Source organism: Callithrix jacchus, chromosome 1, assembly GCF_049354715.1.
Source record: "Callithrix jacchus isolate 240 chromosome 1, calJac240_pri, whole genome shotgun sequence".
Classification (NCBI taxonomy): Eukaryota; Metazoa; Chordata; class Mammalia; order Primates; family Cebidae; genus Callithrix; species Callithrix jacchus.
The window spans coordinates 149,478,564-149,503,794 of record NC_133502.1 but is presented as its reverse complement, the minus strand read 5'-3'; the positions used below and the strand labels follow the sequence as shown (position 1 = coordinate 149,503,794).

General features: G+C 38.5%; 2 protein-coding genes across 4 annotated transcripts in view; one reads left to right on the top strand and one right to left on the bottom strand.

The window, feature by feature from the left end:
* Positions 1 to 8,784: 8,784 nt before the first annotated feature.
* LOC100394190 (acyl-coenzyme A amino acid N-acyltransferase 1-like) lies at positions 8,785 to 13,614 on the top strand. The gene is given in 3 exon segments (XM_003732027.6): positions 8,785 to 9,372; positions 9,957 to 10,159; positions 12,933 to 13,614. Coding segments are annotated over 3 exon segments (1,260 nt in total). The 5' UTR covers positions 8,785 to 8,909; the 3' UTR covers positions 13,527 to 13,614.
* Positions 13,615 to 22,049: 8,435 nt separating this feature from the next.
* Positions 22,050 to 25,231, bottom strand: part of PLPPR1 (phospholipid phosphatase related 1) — a 359,335-nt gene continuing 356,153 nt past the window's right edge. For all 3 annotated transcript variants that reach the window (XM_035253096.3, XM_009000342.5, XM_054258389.2), the window contains exon 8: positions 22,050 to 23,151. In XM_035253096.3, coding sequence (XP_035108987.1) covers positions 23,119 to 23,151 — 33 coding nt within the window. In that variant the 3' untranslated portion in view covers positions 22,050 to 23,118. The remainder of the gene's footprint in view (positions 23,152 to 25,231) is intronic.

Here is a 25,231-nt window from a genome sequence, read left to right as displayed (position 1 = left end):
TGTGGACAGGAGAAGCCTTAAGGATCTTACAAATTAACACTCTGGAAATCTATGAGGTGCTAGCTCTGAGAAGCAATGAGGCTTATCAACTAACAGGGGTACGAATCCATATACATGGATTAGAGTCCAATTGAGAACAAGGTAATACAAATGTAATACAAGAAAAGTAGGAAAAAGTCATACAGATTAAGCATGGGGAGAGGTGGTAAGGAGGAGGTTTGAAGGCTTTGGATTTTGAGGACAGCGTCAACTTGTTCTTTATCAGTGTACATAGTAATAGATAGGTCCTCACTTCTCACTTCCCATCCCCACATTTTGGCATTTCTACTTTGTCGTCCATCGTTTAACCAAGGGAGGCCAGTTGATATCCATGGCCTTAAAAAAAGGTAACACATCAGAAACAGGAAAAAAATCTTCTTCTGGCTTTTGAGTTACAAAAAGCCTAATGGTTGGTATGCAGTCCAGAAGCCACAACTGAGTGTGTTTTGTTTGGTTCACATCTTGTTTTGCTGCACATTGAATACCTTTAGACTGGGCTAAAGACTAGGCAGTCTTTAGTTCACTACAGCTCTGAATTTGATTTATTCCTGTCCCTTATCTACAAATTTATATTATCTGCTTGGTCCCTATGGGTATCTGAATTTGGAACCTCTGGAATACATTGTACAGCAGGTTCAGAAGAATGCATAATAATGTATAAGCTCCCTGAGTCGTCTGTCAACATTATAGAAATCACAGAAAACTTACTTGGATTCCAAGTAATTTGAGTCTTTCTTCTTCCAGGTGGCAGAGATATAATCTTAGAACAAAGACTTAAAATAGAAATTACTTGGAATCTAGAAAAATAGAAAAAAAGTACATTTTGTGCACACATGAGTTTGTGGACTATAATTTAATTCTACTATTTCACTATCCTGCCGAAGTATGCACCAGGGTGTGTTCTTAAATAAAAGCTTCAGAGTCAGGAAAAAGAGAGATGAAATTAAAAATGAGAAAGTATTGGGAAAGCAAGAAAGGAGGGGTAGGTCAAGAGAAGAGTGAGTTTTCATATATCTACTCTCATTTGGGGAAAATAGTTAAGGTTTGTGTGTGGGGTCATCTGGTATCGGTCAAGATTCTTGCTTCACCATTTTCTACCTAGGCAAACTTGGCTTAATCATTTGACTCACTGAGCTCAATTTTCTAATTTGTAATGTAAGGGTAGTAATACGTTTTTATTCCCACAGGTTGTTGTTCCTACAGGGAATAAGGACCTTGAAAGAGCCTTGAAAAAGTGAAAAGGCTTTACTGTGGGAATTAATATTATCCAGTAGCTAGGTTTTAGTAAATACTTAATAATTCCTGTTAGAGAAAAAGAAATTAAGGGGAGAATAGAATTCCAATAATCATTTTAAATAACAAACCCTTTCTCTTGTCAAATCATTGTGATATATAATTGTCTTTTCAATTTTCCTAAAGTCATTGCTGCATTTTCAAATAGTTTGTTACACTGAAAACAATGGAATAGGACAACTTTTATTACCAGTAAATGAAAATCCCATTGATAATTAGCCTCATTGTAAAGATGGATTTTTTGATGTGTGGTCCCCTGAAGTTACTCAGAAAATGGTAATTCTGCATCACTAATCTTATGAGTATTGTCCCTAGTCTTGCAATCCTTGACCATTTAAAATTTCTCTTCAAAAATCACCCTATTGGACCATCTGACATATTTGTAAAGTGCCTACTACAACAGAGCAGCATACTAAATTACAAAATGAGAAAAATCCCCCAAAATACAATTTCTTATTATAATGCTCCTCTTACACTGCCCATATTTTGCAATGTTTACAATAACAGCAAGGTCTCAGGGTGCAGCTGAGTGGCTGTGTATTTTTAAGAATGTGAATTTCCCTCTAATTTTCTGTTACACCAATACAGTTTGTTCTGTCCCTTAACTAATTCCACAGAGCTTAGGGAGAATGGGGGGAGGTAATTCAGGAAGGAGAGAAAAATATTATCAGCCTGTTGTTCTTCTCTTCCTGCAATATAGTGTTCACTAATCAACAACCTCCTCTGTCTTGCATCAAAAACTGAGAATGGGCTCAACCCATTGAATATGGTGCCTTTTCACACCACCCTATAGGGATGAGAGAACTGTAAAGAAATCAGCAAGAGGGCTGCTTAGTGACTATTCATCACTGTAAACACTAGCATTGCATGACATTTGAAGTCCGAAAACTGTTTCTTTTTTCTCAATTAAGACTTCTTGTGGATCCCTTGTGATATTTTGCTGGACCTTAAAGTACTTCAAACCCTAGTTGAGATTCCATGGTATATAGGTAAAAAGTTTATCATGTCTGTTTTGTGTGTGTGTGTGTGTGTGTGTGTGTGTGCGCACCTGTGTTGTGTGTATGTATTTCAATCCTAGATTTTTCTTGTTTCCATTGAATATCTAATGGATGTTACTTAAGGGAGAGATGAACACATGGATTTGGTAAGTCTAAGGTCTGTTAGACTTACAACCAATTGTGAAAATGCAATTTTTTGAAACTTGCCTTAAATCTCTACCAAATTTTTATCAGGGCACACCCTGCCTTGATAGTTTGTGAAAGAAGGTATCTTGTTTTAGCCCACTGATATGATTTGGCTGTGTCCCCACCCAAATCTCATATGAATTATAGCTCTTGTAATTCCCATGTGTTGTGGGAAAGACCCAGTGGGAGATGATTCAATCATGGGTGCAGTTTACCCTATACTGTTCTCGTTGTAGTGAATAAGTCTCACAATATCTGATAATTTTGTAAGAGGAAATCCCTTTCACTTGGTTTTCATTCTGTCTTGTCTGCTGCCAGGTAAGCTGTGTCTTTCACCTTCTTCCATGATTCTGAGGTCTTCTCAGCCACATGGAACTGTGAATCCATTAAACCTCTTTTTCTTTATAAATTACCTAGTCTCAGAGATGTCTTTATCAGCAATGTGAAAACAGATTAATATAGTAAATTGGTATCAGTAGAGTGGGTGCTGCTGTAAAGATACTGAAAATGTGGAAGCGACTTTGGAACTGGGTAGCAGGCAAAGGTTGGAACAGTTTAGAGGGCTCAGGAGAAGACAGGAAGATGTGGGAAAGCTTGGAACTTCCTAGAGACTTGTTGAATGACCTTGACCAAAATGCTGACAATAATATGGACAATGAAATTCAGGCTGAGGTGGTCTCAGATGGAAATGAGAAACTTGTTGAGGACTGGGGCAAAAGTGACTCTTGCTATGTTTTAGCAAGAGACTGGCAGCATTTTGCCTCTGCCTTAGAGATTTGTGGAACTTTGAACTTGGGAGATATGATTTAGGGTATCTGGTGGAAGAAATTTCTAAGCAGCAAAGCATTCAAGAGGGGACTTGGGTGCTGTTAAAAGCATTAAGTTTTAGAAGGAAAACAGAGCATAAAAGTTTAAAAACTTTGCAGCCTGACAATATGATTTAAAAAAACTCATTTTCTGAGCAGAAATTTAATTCTGCTATAGAAATTTGCATATGTAACAAGGAGCCAAATAATAATAACCAAGACAATGGGGAAAATGTCTCCAGGACATGTCAGAAATCTTTGCTGCAGCCTCTTCCATCAGAGGCCTGGAGGCATAGGAGGAAAAAATGGTTTAGTGAGCAGGGCCTGGAACCCCACTGTTGTGTGCAGCCTAGAGACTTGGTGCCCTGCTTCCCAGCTGCTCTAGCCATGGCTAAAATGAGCCAAGGTACAGTTCAGGCTGTGGCTTCAGAGGGTGCAAGCCCCAAGCTTTGACAGCTTCCACATAGTGTTGAGCCTGCAGGTACACAGAAGTTAAGAATTGAGATTTGGGAACCTTTGCCTAGATTTTAGAGGATATAGAGAAATGCCTGGATGTCTAGGCAAATGTTTGCTGCAGGGGCAGGGCCCTCAGGGAGAATTTCTGCTATGGGCAGTACAGAAGGGAAATGTGGGGTTGGAGCCCCCACATAGAACCCCTAGTGGGGTACCACATAGTGGAGGTGTGAGAAGAGGGCCACTGTCCTCCAGACCTCAGAATGGTAGATCCACTGACAGCTTGCACTGTGTGCCAGGAAAAGCTGCAAATACTCAATGTCAGCCCATGAAAGAAGCCAGGAGAGGCATTATACTTTGCAAAGCCATAGGACAGAGTTCCCTAAGGATGTGAGAGCCCATCTCTTGCATTAGTGTGACCTGGATATGAGACATGGAGTCAAAGGAGATCATTTTGGAGCTCTAAGATTGGATTCTCCTCTGCATTTCAGACTTTCATGGGTCCTGTAGCCCATTAAAGTGTTTTAGCTAATTTCTCCCATTTGAAGTGGCTGTATTTACCCAATGCCTGTACCCCATTATATCTAGGAAGTAATCAACTTGATTTTGATTTTATAGGCTAATAGGCAGAACGCACTTTCTTTGTCTCAGATGCGACTTTGGACTGTGGACTTTTGAGTTAATGCTGAAATTAGTTAAAACTTTGGGTTAATACTGTGAAGCCAGTGCACACAGATGAACCACTGGAAAAACCAGTTGGGAAGGTATGATTGATTTTGAAATGTGAGAACATAAGATATGGGAGGGTCCAGGGGCAGAATGTTATGGTTTTGTTGTGTCCCTGCCCAAATCTCATCTTGAATTGTAGCTCCCGTAATTCCCACATGTTTTGGGAAGGAGCCAGTGGGAGATAATTGAATCATCAGGGCAGTTTCCTTCATAATGTTCTCATGGTAGTGAATAAGTCTCAGGAGATCTGTTGCTTTTTATAAGGGGAAACACCTTTCACTTGGTTTTCATTTTTACTTGTCTGCTACCATGTAAGACATATCTTTCCCTTTCCACCATGATTGTGAGGCCTCCCCTGCCACATGAAACTGTGAGTCAATTAAATCTCTTTTTCTTTATAAATTACCCAATCTCAGGTATGTCTTTATCAGCAGTGCGAAAATGGACTAACACACCAATAATCCAGGGTCAGTGACTGTAGGGTTACTGACCATATGGCCATTCTGTAGATTTTGGTTGGGAAACCTGACACAGCATTTCCAAGTACACATTGTTGGCCGATCTAGTGGCCTCTCTCTCTCTCTCTGTCTCTCTCTCTCTCTCTCCCTTCTCTCTCTCTCTCTCTCTCTCTCTCTCTCTCTCTCTCTCTCTCTCTGTTATCTCTATCTCCATCTCTGTTTCTTGGGTTTGTTTTTGTCAGAACCACATAGTCCTCCTGAGAGAACTTCTTATAGCAAATTTCACTATAATCTAATCTCTTGCATTTCCTTGGTATAATAGCAAAATTTAGACTAAGAATAACAATGATTATTACAAGGAATTTCTGACAAGTCAAAATTAATAAATTCGCACATTTAACTAGCACTACAGAAAAATCAAGAAACAAAACATCAAGGATTTAATAGGCTGCTGAGTACTAAGCCCCCACAGCCAAATTCCAGCTTCAAGATAGAGTATCTCAAAGCCTATAGCTTTCTGAAACCTATCCTCTTGCATCTCTTTCCTCTTGCATTTATCCACATAAACACTGACTTTTAAAATTAGCCATCCTTTCCTTCTTCACGGTATTCTCAGGATAAGAACAAATCACATTGTAAAATTGCTAGGTCAGAGGCAGGGGCATAGAGATGAATCAAATATAGAAACACATACTATAATTAAAGATCTTTCTGAATCTCAGGAAATTTATGGAAATTTGCTGTAAAATCATAATTTTAAAAGACATGTTGTTCTATATTATAGAACTATACTATACTGTTGGTAGCCCCTCAATTATAGTATAGTATGAAAGGGAAAATTTGAATAAACCAGCTGTGTAAAACTTTCTAAAAGTTACCTTGACAGAGCAAGAAAACAAAAAATCTCTGAATATGGTAATTTCAGATGCATCTTTTAAGAGTAGATTGGGAAAAGCATCAAGATTTTAAACAAAATAAAGACTTAAAAAACAGTCATCAAACAGTATTCTGGAGAAGATCCTTGGCTAAAATAAAAAGAGGCTTGTCTTCTATTTTTGTAAACTGTCTAAAACCTTAATTAAGGATTTAATTAAAAAATAAATTAAAATGTAAAATTGCCAGTGTAAAAAATGTTCAATATGCCAGTAGACATTTTTAGGAAAATAATCAGTCCCACTGATGACTTTCTAGATAAATCAAGTGGCTCTTGAAATTAAAAAGTCAAAAACAAAAGTAATAAACAAAGAGGTCCTCTGTTATCTTTGAATTAGAAGCATATAGATGAGGAAGGATATTGCAAAACTAGTGCGGACAGATGAACCATTGAAAAAAACAATGTCCCCATATTGACTAAGAAACAGAACAAGAACCAAAATCTCTCCAGTGATGTGGCTCCAGAAGAAAAACTATCACTCCATTCCTTGTTTTCACTTCCAATTAAGGAATGGGAGTTGCAGAATTTGAAGTGACCATTGACATTTTTTCCCTCACTTTGGCTGACATATTAAATAATACAACCTAAACTTAGAGAAATACAATATAGTTTTCATTTCTAGTTCAAGTAGTTATGGATAATAGAATAGGATTAGATTTTATTTTTGCCAAACACAAAGGAGTTTGTACCATTGCTAATATTTCTTATGGTACCTGGAATTAACACTGTAGGTGAGGTATAACAATCTATATTTAAATTGGTGAGAAAGTCAACCTGGCTATTTAAGATAAACAAAGGGAGTTATTGGGACATATTTTTCTTATAAGGTCACCTGCCATGTTTCTTTTATCTTGCTTATGAAATATCTTCTAGTCCCATCTGATAGTACCTTTAGTTAGACTTTGATATGGGTTGGCTGTGTTCCCAACCAAAATCTCATCTTGAATTCCCACATGTTTTGGGAGGAACCTGGTGGGAGGTAATTGAATCATGGGGCCAAGTCTTTCCCATGCTGTTCTTATGATAGTGAATGAGTCTCACGAGATCTGATGGTTTTACAAAGAGGAGTTCCCCTGCACAAGTTCACTCTCTTTGTCTGCTGCCATCCATGTAAGATGTGACCTACTCCTCCTTTCCTTCCACCATGAGTTTGAGACCTATCCAGCCATGTAAAACTATAAGTCCATTAAAATTCTTTCTTGTGTAAATTGCCCAGTCTTGGGTGTGTCCTTATCAGCATCCTGAGAACAGACTAATATAGTAAATTGGTACCAGGAGTAGGGCGCTACTGAAAAAATACCCAAAAATGTGGAAGCAACTTTGGAACTAGCTAACAAGAAGAGGTTGGAATAGGTTAGGGGGCTCATAAGAAGACAGGAAAATGTGGGAAAGTTTGGAACCTCCTAGAGACTTGTTGAATGGCTTTGCCCAAAATGCTGGCAGTGATATAGAAAATAAAGTCCAGGCTGAGGTGGTCTCAGATGGAGATGAAGAACTTGTTGGGAACTGGGACAAAGGTTATTCTTGTTATGTTTTAGCAAAGAGACTGGTGGCATTTTGCCCCTGCCCTAGAGATTTGTGGAACTTTGAACTTGAGAGAGATGATGTAGGGTAGCTGGTGGAAGAAATTTCTTTCTTTCTTTTTTCTTTTTGAGAAGGAAAGAAAGAAAAAAAAAGGAGTGAAGGAAAGGAAGAAAGAGGAAGAAAAAGAGGGAGAGAGAATGGGAATATTGCTTTATTCTAAAAATGGGTATTAATAATGGCAGATCAATATTTTGTGTATTTAAAGTGGAGAATGTATATTTTGTGTATTTAGAGTGGAGAGCTCTATAAATATTTATTAAGTTTACTTGTTCCAGATCTGATTTCAAGTCCTGGATATCCTTATTAATTTTCTGTCTCTTTGAATCTAAATCTCTTTATGGGTCTTACGTATCTGGGTGTTAGGATAGTTAGCTCTTATTGTTGTGTTGATCCTTTTACTGCTATATCTTTGTTGCTTTAAAATCTATTTTATCAGATGCAAGAATTGCAACTCCTGCTTTTTATTTATTTATTTTTGCTCTCCATTTGGTTGGTAAATCTTTCTCCACCCCGTTGTTTTGAGTCTTTGTGTATCTTTGGATGTGAAATGGGTCTGCATGTAGCATACCGTTAGGTTTTGGCTGTATCTTTTGATTGGGGGATTTAGTCGATTTAAATTTAGGGCTACTGCCATTTGATGTTAACTGGAGGGAAGAAGACCCCAGATTTTCCTTATAATGGGTACAAAATGGTCAATCAAATGTAAATTGCAGTGTCTTTACTACAAACAGCATTGGCATTTATAACTGTATTAAAAAAGCATAATAGCAACAAATAAAATATAACAACAAAAGCATGAAGTTTTATTTTCCCTTAAAAAGAACCAACAATGGAAAATCTACAGAGAGTTAGAGGTCCAACAATGGCAGGTGGGGATGAAAGACTAAAAGGAAAAACACAACCATAATACAGTGCTTGCTTATGTAATGCTATGCCCAAACCCGTACCCAACAGGTGTGGGGGCTGAAAAGCAGTGTTGTTTCAAAGCCCTTTGTCATATATTATCCCCTTTGGCTCCTAACACCTTGTAAAATAGGTCACGCGGATAATATTTCAACTGAAGAATTAAACTTTGATGTACTGAAAACCACAAAACTAAGATTTACTGGTGTTATAATGGGTAAGACGAGGCTATGGTGTCAGATATAGCTTGAATTCCCACTTCTACTATCAACTATTTATTAGACTTGGAGCTCCCGTATGGCCCGTTCCCTCATCTGTAAAATGAGAACAATGAGTACTTTCTGCATGTTTCCCTCTCCCTCCTCCAAAAGTTCTGCACATTTTTCACTGAGTTCCCAGAAGTTTAATTTGGTTAGACCCAATATAAACCTTGCTTTGATCTTTTCTTAGAATTTAAGCCTCCAACTTAAAGTGTTCTCTCCTACTACAAGGTGTGAAGCACCAATTGGTCCCTTGCCAGTTGCCAATGTTCCAGCTGTCAGCCACCCCACCAAGTGCCCTTGCAGATGACCCAGTGCATATCCACGTGACAGGCCTGCCCCCATCCCAGGTGGTGACTCTGAAGGCCTTGCTGAAGGATGAGAAGGGGAATCTGTTCCAGTCCATGGCCTTCTACAGGGCTAATGAGGTTGGTGAGGTGGACCTGGAGCAGGCTCCTGCATTTGGAGGTGACTACACGGGGGTACATCCAATGGGCCTCTTCTGGTCTCTGAAGCCTGAGAGGTCTTTCCCGAGCCTGCTCCAGCAGAATGTGATGAACAGCCCCTTTTGGGTTACGCTGGACCTATATGACTCTATTTGTTTTCAAGATTCAGCCACTGTTCAGCCCAAGGCTAGCCAGACTGTGCAGCACTGGTTCTCAGTCTCTGGGGTGCAGAGGAAGCAGATCAGAGAAGGTCGAGTGCGAGGGGCCCTTTTTCTCCCTCCAGGTGAAACTAATCTTTGGTGATAGAGAAAGCAGTGTTAATGTGTACTGGTTTGTTTTCACACTGCTGATAAAGACATACCCGAACCTGGGAACAAAAGGACATTTAATTGGTCTTACAGTTCCACATGGCTGGGGAGGTCTCATAATCATGGCCGTGGGCAAAAAGCACTTCTTACATGGCAGCAACAAGACAGAATGAGGAAGAAGAAAAAGCAGAAACCCCTGATAAACCCATCAGATCTCACGAGACTTATTCACTGTCACGAGAATAGCACGGGAAAGACCAGCCCCCATGATTCACTTACCTCCCCCTGGGTCCCTCCCACAACGCATGGGAATTCTGGGAGATACATTCAAGTGGAGGTTTGGCGGGGGACGCAGCCAAACCATATCATAATGGAAATAAAACCAATAAAAAAGTATCAGATTATTAGAGCGCTAGTATTTTTTATAAACTTTAAAAATTAATGTGCGTGTGTGTGTGTGTGTGTGTGTAATTAATTTTGCTCACCTTGTATTTTTACAGCTATTTGACCCTTTTTTCACTCTTTCTGATCTTACTTTCTTTTCTCTCTGCACTCTCAGGGGAAGGCCCTTTCCCAGGAGTAATTGATTTGTTTGGGGGTATTGGGGGCCTAATAGAATTTCAGGTCAGTCTTTTGGCTTCTGGTGGTTTTGCAGTGCTGGCATTAGCATATTTTGCCTACGAAGACCTGCCTGACAAACTGCAGGAAGTGGACTTGTAATATTTTGAGGAAGCTGCCAACTTGCTACTAGCTCATCCCAAGGTATTTAAAATACTTTCCATTTTACCTTGCAACATTACACATACACACACACAAAGTCACCAATGTCTGCTCTGTTCTACCAACTTGTGCAGACTTGGAGACAGCACCGCTGACAGTTACATGGAGATATAATAGCTGCCTTGTAAGTTGAGTTGATTTGTGATCACTTTTGTGATTATTGGCACATAGAAGACAATAGATAAGTGTTGGACATAATACAATTATTTTTTAGTAGGAAAAAAAAACAAGAAATCTTTAATTTGAAGTGCTTGTAACTTTTTCATAAGTGGCTCTTCAATGCTTTACTGTCACTCATCTCAAATCATGAATTCCGTCGCTTGACAGGTTTTCAAACTTCAGTGATTATCTCTGCAGGGGAATAATGCTGTAATAAGTAACACTGAAGAGTCCTGAAACTAGAACAATGCAGAAGTTCAATACTAAACCCGAGGTACAAGATCAGGTCAGGAGTATTGGCAAAACTGATTTGACTGCATCATCTGCCTAGCTGAATTAGCTCTTTAGTTAGTTTCAGAGCTAGGGGCAGAGTGAAGCATAGAGTAAGTGTCCAATGCCATGAGCCAGGCTAGAGAAAGGAATCTGAAAAGGAAGGGTCATTTTAGCACTCTTTGTCAAGTGTGTCCTTCTACTACTGAAAATGTAGTTCATGGACCAGTGGCCACAGCATTATCTGGAAGCCTTCAGAAATGCAGAATCTCATTTTTCATCCCTGAATCAGCATACTGCATATTAAAAAATCCCCAGGTGATTCTTAAGCACATTAATGATTGAGAAGGACTGGAATAGTACACTAACCTAGCTTCTTCTAAGAGTTAAATATCAGTTGAACTAGGATCTCGTTCTCTTGAGGAGTTCCAAAGTACTAATATTTGTGCTAATGATTAAAAAGAGAAACCCAGAAATAGATATCACAATATCAAGTATCAAGGTTGGTATTCCACTGAGTTTAACTTATTGTTTTGCAAACCACAATGTTCAAATATTAGACATATCTTATGGATCAACTTAATAATGGTAAAACATTACTGGCTTACATTGGTTGAGTGACTATTTGTTAGACTCTAGGAAAGATATTTTATATGCAGTCTCATGTAACATTCACAATAGCCTTATGAAGTACTATCAACAGCAACCTCATTTTTCAGATGAGGAAGCATATTTAAAGTAATGTGTCAAAACTACATAGCCAGTAAGTGACGGAGAAAATCTGATCATGTCTTTGCTCCAAACCATTAAATTATCTTTGAGTTCCCCAAATGTTTCATTCTCTTCCACCCCAACCCTGAAGAGCCTTGACTCTTCTCAAGGAGAAATAGGATATGTTTCCTATTCGAATATTATCAAGATCTTCATCTTTAGTGTTGAGAAAACATGTAATTTTTCTAAGCTTATTTGAGTGTTTTTAAAAGATTGCCTAAAAAGAATTAACTACCAACTAAAATGTTTTCAAATTATTATTTTTTTATTTCTCATGTAACTATTTGTGACATTAGCCTGAGGAAAATAAGTCAACTGCAAAAATTCAACTTAGATTCAGAAGATAAGCTTCAATTTCTACCTCTGCCTTTTGATAATGTTGTGGCCTTAAGCAAATCTTTTAAGTTTCTTGAATCCAGTTTGGCTATTGGAAAGACCAACTGAGATACTGTGTATATATCACTTAGCATACAGTAAACTCTCAAAAAATCCACTGTTATCTTTGCCCATCTATTTTCTTCCCTCTCCTCCCAAGTCTTCAACCAATCACCAAGTGTTTTAAGTTCTACTCCGGTCTTTCTCAATACATCACACCCTCTTCGTCCTCCTCGACATTGTTTTAGCCCACTTATCAATTCCTACTTCCAGATACAGCCGTCCTCCTTCACTCTCTATTCATCAATAACACGGATGGTTCCCGATTTTCTTGGGGGACATTTTACACTATCAGATTCCTGGGCCCACTCATACCTATGGAACAGACACTCAAAAAAATTGAATTTCAGAAAGCTCAAATTAAATAAATAAGGATGATTCTAATGACAGGAAGTGCTGGGGATAAAATTGTGAACAAAATAAGCAAAGTAGGTCTTTAAGGACTTGCTGTTGTTTGTCCAGACTGCCCTTCCTTTACTCCTTCATCTTTGAGACCTCTCATGGCCCTTCCGCTCCCTCAGTCTACAAGAGAATTAATGATCCGCGTCTATGAGCTACTACCTTTTCCTCTTGGGCTAGGTACTACAATTCAATTATTTATTGATTATACTCTCATTGCTTTCAAAATTAGCTGTTGAATTTATGGAGGTAACAAATACATGGGCAAAACCTTCGTAGCTATAAAATGCTATTTAAATGTGAATTCCACTTACATAATATTTAAGAGAACCTGGGAAACACCTTTTTATTTTCTGGCTAGAGACAATTTTGCCCTTCAGAATGCTTACCTGGCTCTGTTCTTGCACTGTCAAGTATCACTGGTGCATTAGACTCTTTTTGCCTTTACAAAACTGTGCAATTGATGAAGAGTGTTTATTTCTATTGTTTCACTGGATCCTCATAACATCCTTGAAAGGTCAGTAATAGTATCAGCCCTACAAGACAATAAAACTTAGAGAGGGTAAGTGGGTAATGTTCTCAGTCCCAGAAACTGGTAAACGTGGATGCCAGGTCTCGACCTCCTTTGACTCTTTCTATCATACTTATTTGTTGGCATGCCTGAGACAGCTATTTCTCAGCTTGTGACCTGTAACAGATTTCCCTTTTTTTTGTGCTTCAGATCCAAAGCCCAGGGATTGGAGTGATCTCCGTGTGCAAAGGTGCCGAGATTGGCTTGGCTATGGCATGCTACCTAAAGCAGGTGGTGGCCACCGTCTGCATTAACGGGACCAACGCCAGCTTTGAAATTCCACTCAGATACGGTGATCTGGTTGTGACACCCATTCACTCAGCTCAGGAGCGCCTGCAGGTCCACGTCTCTGGAGCTGTGCGCATCCGCCACTCTAAGGGGGACCCCCGAGATGAGCTCCATCAGCAGAGCGTGCTTCCTATTGAAAAGGCCAGGGGTCGGATTCTTTTCATCGTCGGAGAGAGTGACGAATGCCTGGATAGCAAAGCGTACGCTGAGCAGGCCGTGGACCAGCTGCGGAGCCACGGCAGAAGCAGCGGGAGGATGCTGGCTTATCCCCGGGCAGGCCACCTCCTAGAGCCTCCCTATGCTCCCTTGTGTTTCGCGTCCTGGAACCCGGGCATTTCAAGGCCCTTGCTTTGGGGAGGAGACCCTGCTGCTCATGCGGCAGCCCAGGAGCACGCCTGGGGGGAGATCCAGAAATTCTTCAGGCAACACCTCAATAAGACCAGAAGCAAACTCTGAGCAAGGGCTGAGTGATGATGGGGTGGGCAGAGGCTGGAGTGAGGGTGGGAGGATGATGAGGATGAGGCGAGAACGAGGTGGGGTGAGGGGATTCTCCTAGTTTGGCTAGATCCACAGTCATCTTGAATCAACTGGAAGGAGGTAAGACAAAAATCAAAGGACTGGGCACACATTCATAGGAAGTATTTCTCATAAATTTGTACGTGTTACAAATTTTTGTAAATTGAATTCTACTTTATACAAACTAAGGCACATTATTATTTCAAAATAGTGATACCCTTGCAAACTGTTTTATTGTTTTTGTTGTTGAGACAGAGCCACGTTCTTTCACTCAGACTTGAGTGCAGTGGTGAGATCATGGCTCACAGCAGTTTCGAACTCCCAGGCTCAAGCTATCCTCCCAGCCTCCTGAGTCACCGGGACTGCAGGTGTGTATCACCAAGCCTGGCTAATTTTTTTTTTTTTTTTTGAAGAGACAGGATCTTGTTAAGTTGCCCACACTGATGTTGAACTCCTGACCTCAAGCAATCGCCTTGTCTCTGCCTCCTAAAGTTCTGAGATTAAAGGCATGAGCCACTACACCTGGCCCCTTGCAAATGGAATATCTTTTATACCCCGGTTAGCAATAACTTGAGCCAGGCATTGCCAATCTAGATAAATTCCCTAGAACCTCCCAGTTACTGACAGAAATACATTTTCTGTTTATACTATTTTGAATTGTATTTCAGACTCTTTTTATAATTTTATAATTGTATTTCAGACTCAATTTATAATGCTTGCTATAGATTTCCAGTAGATTCTTAATTTTTTTTTGAATAGTGATGCTTCTATTTATTCCTAAAACATAATATTTACCATTTTAATAAAATAGGATTTTATCAAATGCCTTTGTGGTATTCATTAAAATTAAATGAGTTGATATTTTTAAAGCTGTTAGAACAGTGCCTGGCACATAGCAATTACTATTCTGGAGTTAGCCATTATTATTTTCTTAAAGCTTTCCTTCTCAAGTCTGTTAGTGAAGTGAATTACATTTATTAATTGACTCATTTTTCTTATGTATCTAATTTTAATAGATGAGTTTCTCATATTGATTAATGTGGGTTCTAAAACTTGTTTTAGAGCCAATGTGGTCATTTATATTTTTTCAGAATTGCACCCATGTTTTCTAGAATACATTTTTCTCTTATAATTTTTGACATGGCCCCTATTTATATATGTGTTTTCTTTTTCTTCTTGGCCTGATTTGCCAAATATTTCTCTTTTATTGATCTTTTCCAGGGACAGTTTTTGGTTTATTTGTTGGTCAAATTGTTTTTTAACTCGTTGAGTTCTGATTTTTAGAAATAAATTATTTTCTGCTGCCACTTTTGTATTTTTCTGGCTTTGTGATAGACAGTGCTCTCATTTCCTTAATTTCTTAAAAAGTTCTAATTTACTTTTTGTTCCACTTAAACCCAAGACTTATTTTGCAAAAGTACAAAGCATTATCCTGTAAATAATTTGTCATTACTAGGAGGTGGGGAGAAATGTTACTTTGCAATGAAGGAATCAGATTATTACAACCTGAACTCAAGGCTCAAATTTAGCATCTGTAAAAGGGGTCAGTGACATTATATGTTTCAGGATGGGATGTAATGTGGGGGACCCAGCACTGCTTAAAACTATTCCTGACAACAGTTTCAGGAATAGTAAAAGTAATCCTAGGAGGAGACTTGAGACTAACCAACCCTTTAATAATTAATTAATAATTACTATGGTATCTGGAAAACAAAGTAAATGGCCCTACAAGTTAACAAACTGATTATGGGTCATTCTATGGGACAACTGCCTTGCTTCTTCAAGTTAATCGCATGAAAAAAAGAAAGGCTGGAGTGGGCTGGGGCAATTCAGAACTAAAAGAGACTTGAGACTTGTCAACAAAATGCCATGTGTGGCCCTGGTTTGAATAAAGTAACTGTAAAAAGACATTTTGGGGATAATTTGAGAAATATGAATATGGACTGGATATTAAATGATACTAAGGAATTATCTCATTCAGTGCAATAATACTATTGTGGTTATATTTAAAAATCACTATTTAGAGATCCATTCTGACATATTTAGCATAATAAAGTGATATTTGGTAATTTAAAATACTATGGGAATATGGCAAAATGTGAATAAGTATTAAGTTTAGATGATAGGTATAGTCAAGTTTGTTATATTATGCTCCCTATTTTTATGTGTGATTGCAATTTTTCACAATGAAAAGTTAAAAAAAGAAATATAATCAAGATATTTACCTTTCTGCTCCAGAAGACAAGAATATGAGTATGTATGACATCTTCTTCTCCATGGCATTCCTCATTAGTTTCGGGTTTTTTAAAACAATAATAACTATGCTTTAGTAACTTCCTTGCTCTTTTTATTTACAGCAATAACTGTGGCATTCTCGCTCCTTCTTACAATTCATTTTTTAAAAATTCTTGGCTTTACTTTTGCCATTTGTTCAAAGTACAAGCTATTTAAAAGATTCACATCCATTTGAAGCTTAGCATATCTGAAAATGTCTATATTTTGCTCTGACATGTTAATTGTAATTTTTATAGATAAAGAATTTGATGTTAATAATTATTTTCCTTCAATACTTTGGGGTTTTTTTTTTTGTTTTGGGACAATTTTTGTCAAACATAAGTTGATTCCCATTATTTTGTGGGATTTTTTTCCTTCTCTCTCTCTGGAAGCTTTTTACCATTTTCTCTTTGTTCTGAAACTTCATTAACATATGAATAAGGGCAGGTTTATTAGTACCCTTTAAATTTATTTATGGCCCATTTTAAACTGAAAACTTGTTTCAATGTTGTAGTTAGAATATATGGCGCCCCCACAATTCCAGGTGTTGAAACTTAATGTAATGTTTATACTACTACATCACATTAAATTTCAACACCTGAAATTGGGAGGGGAGCTATACAAGGTAATAGTATTAACAGCTGAGGCTTTTGAGAAGCGAGGCCTCCTCCCGTGTGGATGAGATTAGGGTTCTTAATAAAAAGAGGCTTCACGGAGCATTTGGGTGTTTTGCTTTCTGCAACACGAAGATATAGTATTGCTCCCCATGAGGACTCAGCAACAAGGCACCATCTCAGAAACAGAGCAGCTCTCACCAGACGACTGAACCTGCTGGCACCTGGATTTGGACTCCTAGTCTCTAGAACTGTGAGAAATACTTTTCCCTGTTTTATAAAGTACCCGGTTGTATGTATTCTGTTATAGCAGCACAAACGGCCTAAGACAATCTGTCTTCAGCTTTAGGACATTTGCTTCTGTTAATTATCTGTCCACTTCACCTTTTCTATTTTTCTGTTCCTTCCTTGGAACTCCTATTAAGAGGATTTTGGAGCTTCTGATTCATGCTCCGTAAATGTTAAGTTTTTCTCCCTTTGCTCTGTACTTTCCCCTCATGCATTCTTGGAGAATTTTACGGTTTAACTATTCAACCCACTAACTTGTTCTTAAATTATATCTAATCGATTTAGTTAACCTCTTGGGTTTTATTTTGATGATCATTATTTTTAATTTTCATGATCCATAATTATATCTGATTCTTAAAATCTGTTCTTATAGATATGTCATCTTTTCTTATTCCTCCTTTTACCCATGGCTTTCATGAATACATCCAGGTTCTATTGTGAGTACTGTCATTATATTTAAAAAACGAATGAACTGGAGTCCCCTTATTGGGATCAGCACCACCTAGGTCTTACTTTTCAGGGATCTGATTTCAGCCGAATAAAGACGTGTTTTTTTCAGCTTTCTTCTTTGCAAGACGCTGTTGGGATCTTGGCTCCTAGCTCTGCCTTGTGGGCTTAATTTTACCAAATGTACAGAAATGAGTTTTCAAGGTTGTCATACTTAACTTAAATCTCTCAAATGGTGAATTAATTCCACAAGTGGTGACTAGTTATTAGTTATCCCTAGTTATGAACCTCACTGGGCCAAGGCCCTGAACCAGGGAAAGCCTTACCAGACAATGGGCAGCTGTGGCGGAGCTGCGCCTGCTCACCTACACGCTTAAACCCCACAGCTGCTGACAAACAACAACAAAAAAAACGGCAAAATGAGAAAACCCCTGACTGCAAGGTCCCTATAAAGGCAGAGAGAAACTTTTGGCTGTGAAGAGGGGGAATTAAAAGAACAGATTTTGTCCAGAACTACATGTAACAAGTCTGTGTGACTTTAGTGAGTCTAGATTTATCCAATCCTGAAATACTAAAAAACATCACTTGAAATTGGAAAAAAAACTTTTTTCCTTACAGGACAATTCAGTAGAGAAATTACTTTGTGTAACAACATTAAACATCATCCCAAAGGAAGAGTTGTTCTCTGTTCCAAAGAACTTGAAGTAAATTGATAGATGGACGTTCCATTAAGGTTAATAGGGAAATGTGAGCACATTTCACATCTTTCTTTTAAAGAGAAAGAGAATGGCTTTGAGGAAAAGAGTTTTACCCTCACTCTCCCCTCCGCTGATCGCATGGGTTTACTTGGCTTCTTGGAAAGTCACACAATGTTGCTTTTTATAGATGCTGACACACAGGATACCAAAACGAAAAGCCAGGGTGAGGACAGAGGCACTAGTTTTGGGAAGTGCAAAAGTTAATTTTCCTGGCAGAGTCATTTCTAGTGTTAGAAGTATGTGTGGTGTCACCTGGGTTTCCATGAGAAGTAAAACTGTTAGGGCTCAATGGGCTAGAGAGTAAATCCAAATTCAATTTATTTTCTTTTCCAGCTTTTCGTCTATCACCAGGCTCCTATGATTTGGGGGAGTCAGATTTGGAAAAGTATTCTCTAGGAAGAAAGGGTTTATTGAAAGCTATGATCCCACCACATACAATCGGGTCTCAAACTCTGTGGAGTCCGCCTCCTGGATACGTTTCATGTCTTTCCAACCCATGTTCTCTTTGTCATTACTGCCCCTACCCTATGTCCATCATAATGTTGTTTAGCCCAACACAATACCCTCTTTTTTTTGAGACGGAATTTTGCTCTTGTTACCCAGGCTGGAGTGCAATGGCGTGATCTCGGCTCACCGCAACCTCCGCCTCCTGGATTCAGGCAATTCTCCTGCCTCAGCCTCCTGAGTAGCTGGGATTACAGGCATGCACCACCATGCCCAGCTAATTTTTTGCATTTTTAGTAGAGACGGGGTTTCACCATGTTGACCAGGATGGTCTCGTTCTCTTGATCCACCGGCCTCGGCCTCCCAAAGTGTTGGGATTACAGGCATGAGCCACCGCGCCCAGCCGCCCACAATACCCTCTTAATTGATCATCTCACTTCTCTTGATTTTCTTCAGCTCATTCTATACACAGATGTAGCCCAGATGGACCCTTTAAAAATACAAATCTGAGGATGCCATTCTCCTGTTTACTGAAGGCTTCCTGTCCACTGAGGGCTTCTTACCACTTTAGGATAATTTCAGAGTCTATAACAAATCCTCCAAGATCTCTGATATTCAGTATCATTAAATGTCTCTTCCCCATTCACTCCACCAGCGGATCTTCAGTTCTTCCCATGTATAAAGCTCTCTCCTGCCGTAGGGCTTTTGTACGTGCTATTCCCTTGGTCTCATATGCTTTCCCTTATGGTTTCTGTCTCATTACCTTCTTATTCTAAATAGATCACTTCTTTAGAGAAGCCTTACCTCATAACTCTGTCTTCCCTGTGTAAATCAGGAGTCCCTTAAAAACATTTAATTATATATTAAATATTTTATGTGTGTTCTCCTTTTCTTCCATGTGACTCTAAGCTTTGTAAGGGTAAGAAATAGGTCTGTTTATTTGGTTGTGTACCTCTAGTTCTTCACATGATCTTATCATATAATAGATGCTCCTTAAGTACTTATTGAATAAATGAATGCATGTATCAATCCTGGAACAATCTGAATTAAGAATGAGGATGTGAGCAAGAGATTTGATATTTATTACAAAATCCCTATAGTAGTATAGGGGATGATAGTAGATGGCATATAGTTCTAGTACGTATCTTGAATTCAACAGAGTGGGAATAGTAGAATGACCATAATAAAATCTCCTTAAAACAAACTTGAGCAAGCTGGTATTTGGTGTGTTTATCTCGAAGATATTGAACACATTTGAGAGGTTCTGGCAGTTGGATGTAATAAGGAATCTAATCAGTTTTTTGAAACAAAAATGCCCCTTATGGTTCTTTCACTCTTTACATCATCCCAGTGATCCCTACTGTCTTGCATTGTGAGGATAGAATTTAGTCTGTTTGCATTCTCTGATTCAGTACAGATTACACAGTCTCTCCTGAAGGGCTATATATTCAGCTACACATAGCCCATCTGTCTATCACAGCCTGATAGGGAGAGCTTTAGAACTTACTGAGAGAGGCACCCACATGTTTAGCTGGTAAGTGCAATTTCCTCACCCTTGTTAGTCCTGCACCTAAATGTATTCATCTCTCAGCTATTTTCAGGTTCCACTAACATCCTCTTGATTACCAAATGAGTCACAGTCTCCCTTCAGCCAAGGTTGGAAGAAATCTGGCATCTATTCATGTATGACAGAAATATTAACTAAGTGATTTTTCTCTGTGCCATGTCATGTTCTTGGCACGGAATAAAAGAAAAATGAAAGACATCATAGATAAACAAGGGGGTAACAGCCTCATGAGGTTGCTTATGTCAGTACACCTGGCTAGCCTTTTTTTTTTATCATTTCCTTTTCAGCTTCCCTCTTCCAATGAGTCAGACTTCCTCATGCACCTGTGGGCTTTCCTTAAAAAGAGAAAAGTTTACTACAGAATTCATTCTCTGAGGCTACAGTCACCACTTGTTCTAGTTGGACAGAGGGCTTTGTCCTTGGCAGAAGACACACATGGAGGAGTCTCTAGCCTGAAGGATTTCAAAGGACAAATTGAAAGATCAGTGTGAGGCCTGTGAAGTGTCTTGGGGCTAAATAGGAAGCAACGCTAAAGTTGCCATGCCATAGTAAGGAGTCAGACTGGCTCAGGGATTCCAGGGGTGTGAGTCCAGAGTTGCCCCTTAGCTCCAAGTACACAAGGGTGGTGTCTTGGCATGGTTCAGTCATGCACCAACATCTCCCAAGTCCAAGGCCAGGAAAATGGAGTTTGTGGCCAAAGCTCCTAGAATACTACAGATAGGTCCCTTTAAAATCAAAACTAGAGGCTGGGCATAGTGGCTCAGGCCTGTAATCCCAGCACTTTGGGAGGCTGAGGCAGGCTGATCATGAGGTCAGGAGTTCAAGACCAGCCTGACCAATATGGTGAAACCCTGCCTCTGCTAAAAACACAAACATTAGCCGGGTATGGTGGTACATGCCTGTAGTCCCAGCTACTTGGGAGGCTGAGGCAGAATTGCTTGAACCTGGGAGGTGAAGGTTGCAGTGAGCTGAGATCATGCCACTGCATTTCTGCCTGGGAAACAGAGCAAGACTCTGTCTCGAAAAAACCCAAAAAACAACATTGTAAAAAAAAAATCAAAACTAGAAAGAAGAGTAGAAAGATAACATGACTCACTCTGCCAACTTATGTTCTTAAAATGCTATTTGGTAGCCAGATTTACTGTGACAAGAAATGCGTAACATAAAAGCAATTTAGACTGCCAGCATTTTTCCAGCATGTCTTGTGAACAATAAAATGAATCCCTCATTGCTCTTTTAAAAATCCTAAAATGTTTAGAAAAAAAAGTCATTGTGAAATTGCATGATATTACATGTAGGTAGCTTATACAGGATTGGAGAGCTCGGAGCCTACAAATAATTCCTTCTCACTATTTCCTTTTCTTCTAGTATCCCTTAAGCCAGATAAGTAGGTATATTACACTGAAAACCCATGAAAAGATGTGGACTTGGTTCAAAGGCCTATCTTGATGAAGTGCAGAGAATGAAATTTGGAGTCGGGCAGAGCTGGGTTTTAATATTACTGCTGACATGTAGAGTACTACTTTGTCTCTGTTACAGCCTCACTGGGCTCACTTTTGAGAACAGACAGATTATGTTTGTGAAACTTCACAGCTTAGCACCTGCAATGAATAGAGCCTTAAATATTCTTTATTCCTTGTCCCTCTCCCAACTGTGGTCAGATATCACCCAGAAGATGTGTGCAACCATTGTGTGTGTGTAGGTAAGCTTAGGCCAGAATGAGATGGGGGATTATGAAAAATGTTAGCAGAGGTAACTTTTGTTATTAAAAACTATTGTCTAACTTTTTATTGACAACTCGGAAGTATCTATGGGTAGCCTTGAGGTAGAGGAGCGTGCTAGGGATCCAGAATGTTTGAGTAGCTTAATAATTTAAAGAATTTTACTTGCCTAAAAGCTCACACTGTCACACACGCATGTGAAATTATCTCTTGGTCATGTCCCTATTAGAATTTATTTCAGCTGACATGAAACTGAATAGTGTAAACACTCGAGTTCACTTCATAAAGACTTTCCAAATACCTTTGTCCAGTGGATGAAGGTTAAAACAAAAGACATCAGCCAGAATACATTTTGTGATAACTTTTTCTTCTCTTTAGAAAAAAAAATATGTACAAAAAAAGCTAAGAAGAGCCAATATGGAAGTGTCAAGAAAACATTCTGATAGGTACAGACAAAAGAGCTCCCTCTCTCAAAGGAGTTACATATTAGTTATCACCATGCTAGAAAAATGAGATGCAGTTAAAATTCTAGAATAATTAAAAGCCACAAAGTGAAGCTGTTGTTTTGGGGCCCTATGTTGTAGATTCTCTGATTCCCTTTCTGTAAAATAATACTGTGCAAACTGTAAAATACTCATTTTCATATAAAGTCATACAATATGATATACAAAACTGTTGAGTTGACAGGGAAGGCTGATGTTGGCTGCTTTTTGGAAAAACGCGGCAGTGACACCTGCCTGCCAAAGGACATTCCAGAAAGATCTTGAGTTTTTTAGTAGAGGCCGTTATCTAGGAAAGGATCATATAACCCCAAATACCCTCCAAATCCAGGATTCTCTGACAATTTTTTGTGTGACTAGGTGACTTTGTTATATATTACTTTAAACTGTGGATGTAACAACTTTTTAAAAGATCAGAACGTAATGTTCTTTTTAAAAACAAATTTTTTTTCTACAATTGACTTTGAGATTTGTTATTAACCAACATTGCCCTTCCTGTAGCTCAAAAGTTTGCCTTTCATTAAAATTCAAAAATTCTGGAGGAGGCAGAAACTATAGTAATAAAAGTTTAAAGTGAACTGTTATATTCTGTGTTTATAAAACTGAGAAAAGAAGATTTGTGTACAAATATCACAAAACAACATCAACGATTGAATAAATGTGGTTCTTCGATGCACGCTTGAACAAGAAAATTTTGTTGGTTTTAAAATTCTGGCATAAATATATTAAAGCTGACCAAAAAAAAAAAAAATTCAGGGCAAGCTACATCACTTCCTCATACAAAAGATGTACAAAACATTAGCTTCTAACTAGATAAACATAATATTTGTCATCACAGTTTGTCATTGAGCAACTGTGTGTTTTGAAGTATAGAATTGGAAGGTGATTTTTAAAAACGGCTTGTGCCACGTCAGTCATCTCAGGTAACTTCGGTCATGGAGGCAGAGTGATTCTGTGGAGCAAACACAAGCAGATACAATCTGAGACTGGGTTGTGTGACACTTGCACACTCATTGTCTCTAAACATTCCCTCGTTTTGTCTCCTCAAGTGTGCACAGGCTGTTGCCTCCCCTTAATATGCTCTTCCAAGGTTCCTCAAATTCTCTTACCTCCTTTATTAAAACTTTCCTGATTTTTCATCCAAAATAGGATAATTTCTTCACCTAAGCTTTCTGTTTTTTTTTTTTTTTTTTTTTTTTTTTTTGAGACAGGGTTCACTCTGTTGCCCAGGCTGGAGTGCAGCCTTGATCTGCTGGGCTTGAGTGATCCTCCTTTCTCACCCTCCCTCCCAAGTAGCAAGGACATTCGGTGCATGCCACCATGCCTCACTAACTTTTACATTTTTTGTAGAGACAGTGTCTCACTATGTTTCCCAGACTAGTCTCGAATTCCTGGGCTCAACTGACCTTCCTGTCTTGGCCTCACAAAGTACTGAGATTACAGACACAAGCTACTGTGCAGGGCATCCTCACCTAAACTTGCTCTCAATATAATTCTGTCTTACACTTCAGTATTTTCTAATATAAACATTTAAGGACCTCAGAGTAACTAAGCATCCTACACATTTCTAATGTAATGTTTTTAATATGAAACAGTTCTAGTTTTTAAAAACTTTCTATGTTTTATCCTTTGAGTGATGAGTTACATAGAAGTGAGTTTAATATTTCAAAATGTATAGACTTTTTTGGGTTTGTTTTTAGTTAACTTTTTTCTCTAGAGAAAATGCGGTTTACATAATACAGATCCATTAAAATGTTTTTCTTCAGACTTGTATCAGAGCCTTGTACATGATGCATTTTCATAATGTTTCATGTATTTCAAGGAGGGTTATATATAATGCACATCAGATTATCCTTACTGATCATGTGCGTCCTTACTATTTTTATTTGCTTAGTAATAAGAGAAATGTATTACAATCTCCTATGACTGAGGATTCATTCATTTTCCTTGTAATTATGTCAAATACTTTTTTGTCATTGGCTTGCTTTTAATTAGTTTTAACTGTTAAGCTTCTATGCATGTAATCAATCAGGTGAGGGTGGATATTTAGGTTCTTCTTTTGAGTAAAATGGGCTCTTCACTGTTGACAAGGTTATTTCTGAGTTGCAAAAATTCTCTCTCCACGTTTTCCCTGCCATGACTCCCCTATTTGATCTTGGCTGCCGCAATCAGACAGAAGGCTCAAGGATACTTTTTTCTTGCATTGGTAATATAATACAAACTTTAGCAGCAGATAGTAACTGTTCCAGGTCCATCAAATAGAAGCATTCAATTTTTAAAACTACATGTAACCTCCCACTTCTTGCAGACCCAAGGATGTCCTGTATTTGAACTTAAAACTCAATGCCTTGGGTCTATGAAATTATTAAATACTTTAACAAATTGCATCTTTGATCTAATTATTATGGCTTTCCTGATTCCTGTTTTTAGAACACTGGGGATTTACAGTATCTTCTTTAGAGCTCAGATACACATTTTATAAATAGAGTATTTTGTATTTTTCAAGGTACTTTTGTCTGAAATCTTTGTGTAAACTCAGGTTTGGTGCATTTCTTTCCTAAGGCAAAAATATTATTTTACTTCTATAATATGCTTTCTATTTGAATAGAATATTCAATTTGCCAATATTTCTGTTTGACAAGAATGCAGCTGAACAACACTCAGCTGATTGCTTATGTACATTGTGAGCCTGGGATGGATAATTAAGAGTTGGTTCCTCTGGGATCTCAATAACTTTATAGAACTGTAAAATAATACTTTGAAAAACTTGACTATTTTTGTTTTATAATTGTTTACTTTTTGGTTTCTTTATGGTATTTGAGAAAGATTTTAGAAAATGCACCCTGTCTCAATCAGCTATACTAAGGGGAATCACAGAAGGCAGATATTCCAATTTGAGTTAATGTTTTAGAGAAGACCAGAGCACTGTGGCTCTGAGGGCTCCATGTGGCACAGGGAAAAGGATGTCTTGGGAGAATGGGGAGAGCACTCGTCACCCTCTTTCCCTTTCAGTCTTCCCCTTAAGGTACTTT